The 13,283-nt window shown below is 54.2% G+C and overlaps 4 protein-coding genes across 4 annotated transcripts; all 4 read right to left on the bottom strand.

Annotated features, from left to right (window-relative positions):
- Positions 1-62: 62 nt before the first annotated feature.
- On the bottom strand, positions 63-1,046 carry BZA05DRAFT_414831 (uncharacterized protein; the record flags this gene model as incomplete). The annotated part of the gene is made up of 3 exons (XM_051485277.1): positions 63-647; positions 687-776; positions 855-1,046. The coding sequence occupies 3 exons, from the start codon at positions 1,044-1,046 to the stop codon at positions 63-65; spliced, it is 867 nt and encodes a 288-aa protein (XP_051344703.1).
- Positions 1,047-3,220: 2,174 nt separating this feature from the next.
- BZA05DRAFT_440705 (uncharacterized protein) lies at positions 3,221-4,182 on the bottom strand (the record flags this gene model as incomplete). The annotated part of the gene is made up of 2 exons (XM_051486622.1): positions 3,221-3,770; positions 3,833-4,182. The coding sequence occupies 2 exons, from the start codon at positions 4,180-4,182 to the stop codon at positions 3,221-3,223; spliced, it is 900 nt and encodes a 299-aa protein (XP_051344702.1).
- A 1,064-nt stretch (positions 4,183-5,246) lies between these two features.
- Positions 5,247-6,952, bottom strand: BZA05DRAFT_329776 (uncharacterized protein; the record flags this gene model as incomplete). Its single annotated transcript, XM_051480503.1, has 4 exons — positions 5,247-5,885; positions 5,961-6,263; positions 6,312-6,662; positions 6,746-6,952. 4 exons carry the CDS (start codon positions 6,950-6,952, stop codon positions 5,247-5,249), a joined length of 1,500 nt encoding a protein of 499 aa, XP_051344701.1.
- A 416-nt stretch (positions 6,953-7,368) lies between these two features.
- Positions 7,369-12,770, bottom strand: BZA05DRAFT_451214 (helicase swr1; the record flags this gene model as incomplete). The annotated part of the gene is made up of 4 exons (XM_051487434.1): positions 7,369-10,404; positions 10,461-11,605; positions 11,678-12,557; positions 12,658-12,770. 4 exons carry the CDS (start codon positions 12,768-12,770, stop codon positions 7,842-7,844), a joined length of 4,701 nt encoding a protein of 1,566 aa, XP_051344700.1. The 3' UTR covers positions 7,369-7,841.
- Positions 12,771-13,283: the final 513 nt, after the last annotated feature.

The raw sequence follows: 13,283 nt of genomic DNA, 5'->3' as shown, positions 1-13,283 counted from the left end.
CTGGATCTGCGTATGCTGCCTTGCTAGAGATATGTACATATAGGGGATAGCAAGTAGAACTGTCAAAAATACATCACCGCCGCCTTCTTCGGCACGATCCCCTTCTTGATGTCCCTAGCCATCTTCCTCACCTTGCCCACCATTCTCCGCCACCGCTGCTCCTCCAACTCCCACGTCAGATACATGAGATCGAAGTGTGCCGGTGTAATGCCCGCGTCGACCATGCACTCGGCAACCATATGCACCGCACCCGGCCAGACCGCCAACCCAAGGCACTGTTTGAGCTCCAGTTTCCACACCATCTTCGAATCGTCCGCCCAGTCGAGCACCTTATAGTACGGCCCATACTTGGGATAGTCTATGGGCCACCACTTCTCAAAGCCCATCTGCTGCACCATCCGCTCCACCTTCTTCACGAGGTCCATGCGGCGCTCGATATCCCGCCCGTGGAGCCACTTCTTCTTGAACGGCCGGACGGGAGACCGAATGATCAGGCTGACGTACTGCAGCCGGAGGGACACATATTCCTCCCGGGCCGAAAGGGGGGCCTGCACAAATAGCATGGGCTCCGGAGGAGGCGTGCTTGGATAGCTAGAGGTGCTGTCCGCGTATGTCCAGGCAGCGTACCCCCCCTCGGGAGGGGGTGCCTTGCCGGACCCTGTGCATCATAGCTATCCTCAGCCTACGTTCCTCTCGAAGCTCGGCTCTGGATAGAACTTGCGGTTTTCTTCAATCACATCCTCCTCCTCTGAGCCCGCCAAAACAGAAGGCTCGTACTGCCAGGGTGAAGGGTGGATGGGGACGGTGTGCGGAGCCTCGCGGGACCCTATGCATCATAGCTATCCTCAGCCCACGTTCCTCTCGAAGCTCGACTCTGGATGGAACTTGCAGTCTTCCTCAATCACATCCTCCTCCTCGGGGCCCGCCAAAACAGAAGGCTCGTACTGCCAGGGATAAGGGCAGATGGGGATGGTGCGCGGCATAGGTGCCCTTGGCACACCATCAGTGGCGGAAAAAGGGTATCTGGGGACGGTAATTTGGGACATGGCTACAATCCGCACTCCTGCAACGGCGGAAAAAAGCTGCACCCAAGGTCCATTATATGTTCGTCCGTCCGTCCATTCTGGTCCGTCCGTTCTGGAGACTGGCTCCCTCCAGAGAATAAAGTGAGCCTTCGTGGTGCCCACTGCTCATGCTTTCGCACCAGACCACTGTCCAGTTCTCACGATAGTTTTTTCGGTGGAGGTTTGGTGTTGCGTACCACTCAATTTAACGTCGATTTCACGTGTGGCCGAACGTCCAGTCCCGGCTGCAGATCTGCTGGCCCACTCTATGCAATTGGACCCGTTCCAAATGTATCGCTCCGTTCCAGCAGGCACCCGAGGGGGGCGATGAAGTCAATCCTGCATGAGATGGCCAGGCTGGAGTACGTAGATGATTGTGTGATGGCGGTCACTCGGCGCAGTGGAACCGAGACATCCGCTTGAAATCGAGGCCTCGAGGTGTCGAGGTGTCCTATCGATCAATTGATACTTTCGTCACGACGAAGTCAACGTAGTAGTCAATGGCCACTGTTATACTCTGTTTCTATGGCCAGTCTCAGCAAAACGTTATCAGAGGGAAGGCGGATCATACATACGCGGCTTCGTGAGGGTGAAGATGAGACCAGAAAGCGCAAGATGTCGTCCCTCTCTTTTATCGTTTCCGGCACGACGGTTTTGGGAAAGCGGAAAAGGCTGTAACTGCTGGAGAGATCAGACCAACGGCGAGCGCGGTGGAAGAAAAAGTAGACTACTATTGAAGCACCGGGGACGAGATGACACTCAGGCAACTTTGATAACTGACAGAGGACCGATTGTATTTGACTAGAGAGAAAACGACAATGAAAGAAAAGAGCCACCTTTGATCTTCAGGTGATGAACCTCAAGTGCCCCGCAAGTTGAATAGCGAAATGAGGATATAAAGATGAATGACGGACAATGAGAAAACAATCAACCGGTCAACAAAATGATCAAGAGCCCCTCGAACGTTTGGCCCAGCGTATCTGGTCTAGCCAGGCCGGCAAAATTTCCCCGCTCGTGCATCTTCCATGCCCGCTCCCAGCTCAGACAGAACCCGCTCTCAACGCGCTCTCAAATCGAATGACAACAACCCTCTCCGCCCTCGGCCACACCCTCGTCCGAGCTGGTCTCAACGAGTCCCAGTCTATGCACAACTTCTTGGCCATCGGTCTCTCCCGGGTCCGCAGCGCCGGGTTGGAACAGACGCGCCCAGGCGTCGCTTCCGCCGGGTCCCACACTGTCGTTGGGTATAGGCGGGCTGGTCGATATCGAGGAGCGCGCCCAAAGAGGAACTGATGGGCAGAAGGGACGGTAATATACCTAGTCGGCCTCGAACTCAAGCCCGAACGAGGCCCGATGACGACGACGTTTAACTGTGCATATCCCTCGCAAAGGATAGGATGTGAAATGCCCTGCTGATAACTCTAAATCGTTTGGTACTTGGTTACTTGTCTACATAGTGGTGACAGCGGAAGCTTCCATGGTGTCCAGAATACGTAGGTATGTATGCATAGGTGAGATTGCCTTCTTTCCAACACGACATGACTGTAACTATGATCGGGAGCTCCATCGAACTCTCTTCCAGAATCCCCTCCCACCTCCCACCTCCCACCTCCCACCTCCCCTTGGAACGTCGTCACTTCTGGGTCATCGACGCGCGGATCCAATTCTGACTCTAACTAAATGTCAAAGCCGGTCTCGCTCAGCGCAGCGCCGTTGATGTTGCGTCATCCAGTGCGCTGCATGGAAGGGTGTCATGGAAGGCTGAAGCGCGCTCGCGTGTGCAGGATGCGTGTGGCCACTGCAGAGTGGGTGGGGTAAGCACATATCCTGCCGATCTTGCCATTTGCTCGTGGATATCGTGCTTTCAACTCTAAAAAATAAATCGAACAACTCAAGTTACTTCGTATCCCCCCCAACATTAAAAACAACAATCGAAGTCGTGTCCGTGATACATTACGTAAGGCAAAGTGAAACCACTAACCCTCCAGACCCCAGAACTGGGTTGCCCAGCCCGTATAAAAGAAAAGAAAGAAAAAAAACCCCCGTGTGCGGCAGCTGCGGTGATTAAAAGTAAGATACAAGAAAGTAATCGTGAACGGGAAAGGAAAAACACCACGTTCTATTCTACCTGGAGTAAGAAGCATGTAGATAGCTTCTCACAAGTAGGCCATGGCAGCAACGATCAATCCCACGACCACCACCGTCCCCAAATTTCTTCCCTGCACCACCGCGCCACTGTCATCATCCGTCCCGCCATCCGCCGTGGTTCCATTCGCCAGGGTTCCATTCACCACCAGCGTCTTGGTACCGTTAACGTCCGCCACGGCGCTGACAAACTGCTTATCGAGGCCGGCGGGGAGCACGGTAGCATTATCGTAGAGCGCCTGCGTATACGTTGCGTTATGATTCTCGTCGCACCCGCACACGCTGTACTGCTCACACAGACAGAGCACGGGCAGCGTCTCGTTCTGCCCCGAGGTGTTGTTGTGGAACGGCACGTGGCGGGAGTACGGGTACGAGTATGCGCCGAAGAGCCAAAGCCCGGGGAGCAGGCCCAGGGCTGCGCCGCCGAGGAACGCCGGCGCTATGCCACTGCCCGAACGCCCGCCTGCTCGATACGGGACCGCCGCGCCGCCGCCGTATGCGCCGCCGAAGGTCTTGGGCGTGCCCGAACCGGAGGTTGTGCGCCCGCCGGTATTGGATGTGCTGTGGGGAGGCGATGTCAGTCGGGGCTGTCCTGGGGTGAGCACGCGCGTGGGGGAACGTACGAGCTGGTGCGACCGCCGGATCCACTGCTGCCTCCTCCACCGGTCCTTCCTCCGCCGCTTCTGCCGCCGCCGCCACCGCCGCCGCGCCCTCCGCCGCCCCGGCGCTTCTCGAGCGTGTGCTTTTCGTCGCCCGTCACAGACCTCCACCACGGATCTGAGTCGATTTCGTCTTCGTCGTCTGCGATCGGTGGTCCGGGAAATGGAAACTCGTCGAGGTCGTCTTCCGCCACTGTTGGCACCGCGACATCGGTTCTAGCGTTGCTGGCCGCGGAGGCGAGTACGAGCTGGGCTGACAGCACCAGCGCGAGCAGGAGGGTGGCCGGCGAATGTAGTAAGCTTCTGAAGCGCATGTTTGCTGTGTGTTGAGAGATGGAGAGGAGATGTGTTCGAAGCGGATTGCTCTTGTTAAATGGTCTGTCTGAAGGCTAGAGTGGGGGGTGGGGTTATAATCAAGGGACGAGAAGGACCACCTTCCCGGAAATCAAATCGTACATCTAAGGTTAATAGATTGGATCACCAGGCTAGATGTGCCGATGATGATGAAGACGAAGCTAATGGCATCTTTCTATGACGCCACCGGGATCGGGATTTCCCATGGCAGAGGCGTTCGTGTTTGAAAACACATCCGTCTTTCGCTCCCTCCATCACATGCTTTTACACGCCATACTCCGAGCCAGAAAAACGAGAGAAAGAGAGATGAAGCTTCGTTCCTGCAGGCGCCACGTTAGACACCTCAGAAGACCCATGAGATGCCTACTCTACATCCCTAGTCTCGCATGCAAGCTGCAGCAGCCAATCTCATTCCCCCGCGTCCCCGACTCCCCGCACATCTCCACACAGACGGTTCATCGAACGCGGCAGTGCAAATAATTCGGCAGCGCAGCGCATCAGATCATCCATCCCGGAACGGAACAAAGAACGGTCAGCCCTATGTACCTACCTACACCCGCTCGCCAAAATTCATGATATGTAAGTACTAGATATTCTGCATAATTACATTCTAGCCGGGTTGTCTGGAGCCTGCGCGATTACCGATGTGCACTTGCAGGTGCCGCCGAGATGAGATGAATGCTGGAGGTAATGAAGATCAACAGGATCATGCTACCACAACTCAGCCACAAAAAAGGCAAATTGGGAGCACGAAGGAAGGAAGGAAGGAAGGAAGGATGGGTGGAAGGGTGGAAGGATAGAAGGAAGGAAGGAACTCGCAGTCTGACAAGAGCACGCGCAACCAACCTTTCGAAGCGGTGAATCACAGGTTCCTCCCAGCCACGGGATACCACATATGCACCGGCTGAGTGCATCACACGCGTGTATGAGTCTATGAGACCTGTTGAGCGACCTACAAACATTATTCTTCAATGAAATCGCTTCGTTATCGCATGAAACACCTGTCAAAAATCTAAGCTGAAGCTCAAGCTCTCACATCCTTCGAAAACCTCGCCACAGTCTCCACCAGTCTCCTTCTCCTCAGCGCAGTGTCAAACACCTGTGCGTGATCACAATCCTTATACCACATCACCTTCAGCTGTCCGTTGCCACCATCCGCCTTGCCATCCTCTTTTACATCTACCGTCGTCTCCTCCACCACCTCCTGCCCCTTGTGTCCCGTCAGGTATTCCCAAATGCTCCTGCTATCAACCAACAGATCCCTACCTCCCATGGCAACAGCACACTTCCTCCCCGCAAGCTCTTCGCGCCAGAGAATATTCTGCCCCCAAAAGAAGTGGCGACAGATGGTGTGAGCGATGCCGGGGTCTAGCGACGCGAAATAGTTCAGCTGGCGCTCGTTGGCGGAGCGGGGCGGGCGACTGGTAAAGTTGTAGGCGACGCTTGGGTGGTGCAGGAGGAAGGCGATCGGGTCGATCAAGAGGACGGAGGATATCCGGGGGCCGATGGTGGGCGAGTGCAAAAGGTGCGTGGAGAGGATGGTGCCGTAGCTGTGGCCGACGAGAACGAAATCGGTGATGCCGTGGTGGTTGAGGATCGAGAGGATCTGGGACGAGAATTCGGACGGCTCGAGTGGGTCGCCGCAGATGCGCATAGATATCGGCTGCAAACCCCCGAATGTTAGCTATTAGATCTCGCAGCGGATATATAGAATAGTACTGTGGTAGGATGTATGTACCATAATCTCTACCGCAATGATCCCAACTTCCTCTCCAACCTCATCCGCGATCTCGGACAGAAACGGAACGTATGGATACAGCCCTATCCCGAGTCCGTGCAGAAACACCACGGGCAGCTTATCGGTAGCTGTATGCGGACGGTACCAGTACGAAAAGTCCTTTGATGGGGAGCTGACGCCCGCCGAGACAAGCCATGCGTGCCAGCGACCAGGAAACACATTGAACCAACCGGGTGTGGCGTACAACCTCATGCCGCGGAACGCCAGGCGCGTGGACGTAAGGACGTCTACGACGTGGACCATCTATCACGATCAGCACTTTCCCCACCTATAGGCAAAGAGGAAACCCACAAAGTACCACAGCAGACTCCGATGTGTCATCTTGACGGGATCCAGCGTAAGCCTCAAGCTCCTGACGCCCTCATTGAACCCTTCCGGCAGCTTCCGTCCCAAGCTGGTCTCGAACTCCCCGACATAATCCTTCAGCTCCCTGGCCTCCTCCGAGCCCTCGACAGGTAGCGTATCACGGTCCAGAAACGCCCACGTCAGGAACTGCGCCAAGTTCTCTCTGTGGATCGTCGCCGGGTCCGCCCCGTGGAACCACCCAGACAGGTACGCCTCCAGCGAGTCGACGGTATTGTGGCACTTCGTGAACAGCTTCCTCCGCTCGGCGGGCGGGCGTGCGGGCGGGTGCACAGCGGGCTACACGGACGGACGAGACGGAGACGGTTAGCCGAGTGATCTGACGGGACGGGGCGGCCGGGACGGCGGGGAGAAAAAGGTACCCGTTCGAGTCTCCGCTTCCACGGCAGGTACCAGCAGGCATAGAACGCCGTTTCGGTGGCGAAGTATAACTCCAGCGGCCATGGGAAGAAGTGTCGACGCGCCAGTACCGACGCCGCGGTGCACGCGATCGCGATTGGGGCGACGGACCGCAGCGCGAAGATACATGTGCGGATGAAGACCAAGGCAGTCAGTGATGTGCCCAACATTGTTTTTTTGTGTGGTCGAGCGAGCGAGCGAACGATATGAGTGAGGGGAGAAAAACGGAATGTTGTTTTTATGGACAGATTTCGCCGGGCTTGTGGGGGTGTTTTTTTCCCCGAGGCCGAAATGCTACCCGATAGTATTCTGTTGAGGTTGAGCTCGGAATACTTGCTACTTTACTGGAGCAGCCTGCGTGCGGGCAAAATGCTAGTGGACAATGACGTTGCATGGCAACAAGCAAGTATGGTACAGGGACCCGGCCCCGGCAGGAAGCCGAGGAAGCAGGGTCTTTACTGGAGCTTGAGACAATGGGACTGGCTGCTGGGACTCGGGAGGCTTCTGCAGCAACACGTGCTGAGAGCGGGGGAGACATCAGTCCACATGTTCATGTTACAACGTATGGAAGGTCCTGCTGCCAGACTATTGATGTAATTGAGAGCGGGAGTCGGCCCCCGAGACTCTCTCTGGTTGGCCATCCTAAGAACCTCTCTTCACTATCACAAACAACTAAACTGGCCCAAATATATGAAGAAAAAAAGAACCCTCTCTAGAAGAACCCCCGAAAACACAGTAAAAAGCCAGAACTTTAACTCCCATGAAACCCGAAAAAGAAAAAAAAAAGAAACAATTCCCAAAGACCACATCCACGCTCGGTACTGGAGTATTCACCGTATCAGTCTCCAGCCGCTTCTGCGTGTGTCTGTTCCGCCTCAACTTCGTCTTCTACACGCTTTTTCAGAATCATGAACACCGGAATGAAGAAAAGAAAAGAAAAACTAATAGCACAATGAATGCACTCCGAGCTTGCATGCAAGAGACGAGAAAGAAAAAAAACAGAGTAGAGAGCACAACCCAACCCCGAACCTAACAGAAACCCACGATTATGAATAAGAATTAAAACTTCTTCCCCTTTTTGTTCCTCTTCCTGCTTTTATCCGGGATGACCACGGAAACATCAATCAGCTCCCATTCCATATGCCGTATCATGTAATCGTCAATGTGCTCGGGCTCTCGTTCGACGCGGCCCCAACCTTCGCCGTAGATGTCGTGGCCGATTCCGCGGTTGAGATCCATCTCTGGAAGCGCCTCCCGTTCTGCGGGAGTTTCGGCCGGAGTTTCTTTTGGCGTTTCCCTCGGCGTCGGTGCGGTGGTAGTGGCAACCGGCGCAGAAACGTCGCGGGAAGTGCTGGCTTCCTTGCTCGTCGCTGCTGGAGTTTGGGGCGTGCCCCTCTCGGCAAAGTCGGCAACATCGGTATCGACAACCTCCCTCTGCGCCACTTTGGCCGCGGCAACATCCTCAACGTCTTCGGCAGCTTCGAGCGCCTTCTCCATGTTTTCAACGGGAAGGATGGGGGCATCTTCTGCACCCTCCAGTTCATTCACGACTTCATCCCCCAGCATGTCGCGTATCGTCAACTTATTGAAATAGTCGGTGGTGAAGTCGCCCTCTTGGATGACAACGTCGTCCAACATTCGCTTCTGGTCCGACTTGCGGAGGATGTTGGACTCGATCGTGTATTCCGACACAAACCGGTAGATGTGGACATCCCGTGTCTGTCCGATGCGGTGACAACGATCCTGACATTGCTTGTCCATGGCGGGGTTCCAGTCCAGATCGTAGAAGATGACCGTGTCTGCTCCGGTCAAGTTGATACCCAATCCGCCGGAACGGGTTGACAGGATAAACACCAATATCCGATTATCGTTGTTGAATCGGTCTGTAAGTGCTTGTCTCTGCTCCACCTTGGTTGAGCCATCTAGGCGGAGATATCGGTGACCATGAATGTTGAGGAACTGCTCGAGAATGTCGAGAACCTTCGTCATCTGGGTGAATATCAAGGCGCGATGACCGCCGGCTTGGAGCTTCCGCAAGAGACCATCCAGCCGCTGCAGTTTACCGCAATCGTACTGCAACAACCGTTTATCTGGGAACGCAATTGACAGTCGTATCCGTGGCTGATGGAACGGATCCGATGGGTATTTCTGCTGACATTCTCGGACAACATCGACCCCTTGAGGTCCAAGGGCAATCTGGGGCATGTCCGTGGCGACAACGGCGGGTGTGATGCAGCCGAACTTTATGATTGTGGTTTCCAACGAATCCGCTCGCTCGCTGAGGGTGGGTATCATCTTGTGGATAATCTCGGTCTGACTCATAAAGCATTCGGTTATCTGTGCCCGTTTCTTTGGTTCCGGTCTCACAGGTGTGACCGAGATGTCTCGAGTGCATGCTTCGATGAGATCGTAACTGCACAGGGGCTGGTACCCTGTTCGTATCCGATTGAGTCGAACACAAGACTTGAGTTTGTCGAGATGCGAGAGCTCCGACTTGTATCTCATGTACCGTGCATTACCCTGAATGGTTGAAAAGTCCGGCTCGGCGGGTTCGATGGAGGCGGCCTTCTCTTCGTAGTAGTGCCGCAAGAGATCAGTAGCGGAAAGGATCTGAATCTTGTTGGAATGCTGCTTCGTGAACCGATTGATCTTCGCGGGCACCAGACCAACAAACTCCAAGAAGTCCGTGCCGAAGGAGGGATCGAATGGATCTTCCGGCAGCAGTCGCCGCCGTACCAGCAGCTCCTTGGTCTCGTAGTCTGCAACCACGGACTTCTGCATCGCAAAAGACGTGACAATCTGCCTAGTTTCGAAAAGATCTGGATGGTTGCAGACCTTGCGGAGCTGCATAAGGCAGTTGATGATGGAAAGGTAATTGCCGGAGGCCAATGTTTCCCTCGTCTTTGCCATGGACATGAAGTCGTCGTACAGGTATCTCTGGCGTTTCGAAAGCCGACAGTAAATGATGTGCTCGTATTTCCCGGGCATTTGCTTTTCCACGTCTGCCTTGAGTCGTCTCAATAGGTATGGACGCAGAACCTTGTGGAGTTTGGTGACCGTGTTCTTCGCTTCGGCATCCATCCCTTCACGACCGCCCTCCATCAACTGCTCTACCGGGTGTGCGAACCATTCCTGAAACTCGTTCAAATTGGCGAATCCTGCGGGCAAGCTGGATGTGCCAGACGGCATGAGGAAGTACAGTAGGGACCACAGCTCAATGAGGTTGTTTTGCAGCGGGGTACCCGTCAACAGCAAACGAGCCTGCGATTTGAAGTTCAGAAGCGTTTGCCATCGCTGGGAACGGAAGTTCTTGATATTATGAGCTTCATCTAGGATCAGGTAGTGCCAGTTTCGCCGTTTAAAGGTGACCTGGTCCTGAAGTACGAGCTGATAAGATGTGATACAAACGTGCCACAGGTTATTGTCGAACCAACCTTTCCTTTTCTCGGCGCGCTGTTCCCGGCTCCCGTAGTAGGTGAGAATTTTGAAACCTGGTGCCCATTTCTTGAACTCCATCTCCCAGTTGAGCATGACACTGGTCGGGACAACAATGAGATGAGGTCCCCAGATGCCCTTTTCACACGCAAGATGAGCGATCAAAGCAATGGTTTGGATTGTTTTCCTAATATATGTGCATTAGTATCCACCGGTAATAATGGTTTAGTGGCCAGAACATACCCAAGTCCCATCTCATCGGCCAATATTCCATTTGTATGGCCTTCGTACAGACCCACCAACCAGTCCAGTCCATAGTGCTGGTATTCGCGAAGGGTGCCTCTGAGTAGAAAGGGAATAGGGGTCTTCACCACTGGGTGCGGTGGGGGTGTTTCCTCGGGAGATGTAGTTGGTGATGACTGAAGCGCACTGTCTTTCGCGTCTGCCGGTGATGGAGGTACTGTGGTCTCTGCGTCTACAGAAAGACATTTAGCCTCGACTGCAGGCACCTCCTCGACTGGCTTTGGCGTGATCCCGTCATCCTCTAGTTCCACCACACGAGGTTCGTCCCCAGGCTCCTCTTTGGCCGCCACTTCGGGCACTTCTTCCACTGCCTCCTCGGGTCCATCGGTAATTCCAATTAGTTCGACTTCTTCATTGGATGCGTCGTCCTGCGGTCCTGGGCCGGCTCGCATTTTGTAGAATCCCAACAGCCCGGAATCGACACCATCCTCATCATCGTCATCATCATCTCCACTCATGCTGTCATTACTCTCTTCCTCATCTTCCATATCGGTCGACTCATCGCTATCATCAAGAAGTATATCATCGACATCTTCTATCGCAATGTCACCCGAATCGGCTGCCCCTTCGACACCATTTACACCATTTAGAGTACCCGGCTCTTCTGGTCGCTCGTCAAGCATATCGGCGTCCGACATCGTCTCTTGATCCGAGTAGGGTATCTCATCAACATCAACGTCCATAATGTCTACATCGCCCAAGTCGTCCGATAGTTTATGTACCGAAATTGAGTTTCCGATTGCCGCATATTTCGCCTTTAGTTGTTCAACCGTGAGATTCGCATCGTCGTCCTGATCCACTGACTCATGTTCTGATTCTGATGTCGACATGTTATCTTCGTCGATAATATCATGATTGTCATCGGCATCGCCCTCAAAATCAGCTTCATCCTCCTCTTCTTCTTCCTCCCCAGACACCATTTCCTCCCCAGCACCTAACTCCGACAGCGAGGCAACTGACCCTGGTCGGTCAACACGACGAGCGTCAAGTAGTTGTGTAGAATGCTGTAGCATTTTCTTCAGATGTTCTTTGCCTGCTTGACGCCGTTCTTCCTCGGCGCGTTGGATTCTCCGTTTGTCAACCTCCTGCCGTATGTATTAGTTGGATGTTCGTGGAATGGACTGGCAGCATGAAAATGTGTCACTTGCCTTCGTAACCTCATCCCACTTCCTCCGCAATTGAGCAATTTGTTCTTTGTACTGTTTTCGATTTTCTATGTACTGCTCCTGCTCAATCTCCTCCCTCGTCCTCGGCCTTCTCCTCTTGATTTCCGCCATGAGTGCTACGTTCCGCTTGCGCATGAGTTCCTGATGCTCCTTACGTTCCTTGATCATTAACTTGCGAAAATTGAGGGCGTGCGCCGCGAGGTGATCCTGATGTCCATACTGTCGGGCCGGTTCCAATTGCTTTTCCGGCACAAACAGGGAACAATTCTCGAGCGTAAGTACACCAAAGCGCGCTTCGTAGTCTATCCTGTTCCGAAGCTCTGCTTCTTCTCGCGCCTTTTCCTCCGCCCCCTGTAGCAGTGCCGGGTTGTGTTCCAATTCATCCTGCTGCAGGAATTCTTCGAAAGATCCAAATGGCTTAGTTGGAGGGAGCTGAGACGGATGCGTAATCACAGGTTTTGGTGCGCCAAACTTCAGCTTCAATTTTACTTTCGGAACCTTGAAACCAGGGCTCAGATCGAATTCCCCATCAGAGTCGAAGCTGGATCCGCCATCTGAGAAGCCATTGGCAAAACCATCGTTGTCGTGGCGACGTTTTGAGCCTGCAAGTTCCTCTTCAGCGGCAGCCACAGCCTTCTTCAGAGCGCGAGCGCTTTTCCTGGTGCCAATAGCTGGGCTGGGTCTGGCTCTCGAAGACTGGGCTTTAGTCGGTGTTGTTTTCGACGCCGTGCGCGCTGATGGAGGAGCCAATTTCTTCGTAGAATTTGGGCGTGGAGCGCTGGCCGCTCCGGATGGCTTGGTCGGTGTTCTGTTCTGACGGCCCGACGCACGGGTTGGAGATTGTTGTCGGGCTTTTCTGTTCGTCTGCGATCTGCTTGGGGCTTTGGTAGCGGAACGAGAGGCTGATCGAAAAGAAGACACGTCATTGGGCGGTTGGGAGACGGCGTGTCTCTGCGAAGTCCTCCTGTCACGCGTGGGAGTAGGATGCGCCAGGAATTCGGGTGGTATTGGATTGGTTCGTCCAGATTTGCGTCGACCGTCGATGATGAATGCCGTCGGGGTCTGAGTCGTTGCGCTCTTCCATGGTGGCGAGTCGTCAAGCTTTCTTTTCTTGGATGACTTTTTGGCGTCGCTTGTTGTCACGGGCGCGTCCGACAAAACATCACTCAACTCGGGTGTAGTGTGTCCATTTTCTGCAAACACGAAAAAAAGCGAATTAGCATCGCAGAGAGAGAAGACGCATCGAACAAACTTGATTACCTTGTGAGCCGGACTCTCCGGAATGTCTCCGCGTGGCTCGCATCCCCACAGCTGACAGTGAAGGGCGGGCTCTTGGTTAGCAGTCGTGCTTGTCGGACGAAATCTAAGGCAACATGGGAGAATTTGGTAGCGAGAGAAAGCCCTGCTGTCAAGGGCTCTGCACACGGAATTTGAGGTTGGCGGCGGGAGTGGTTGTGGAGTTATTGCGAGGGGCGGTGAATTCTCGGTCGGAGGAGAGGATTTGCTGATGGGTTCGGTTGCCTCACACTTTCCAGGATGGATGGCTCTGCGTCGTCCAACCGATTCGAGAAAAACCAAGACTTTGGATGAGTGCAGT

This window comes from Tricharina praecox (genome assembly GCF_024521635.1).
Source record: "Tricharina praecox strain CBS 144465 chromosome Unknown BZA05scaffold_1, whole genome shotgun sequence".
NCBI lineage: Eukaryota > Fungi > Ascomycota > Pezizomycetes > Pezizales > Pyronemataceae > Tricharina > Tricharina praecox.
Note: the sequence above shows the minus strand (reverse complement) of the source record. Positions and strands in the feature narration are given on the sequence as shown.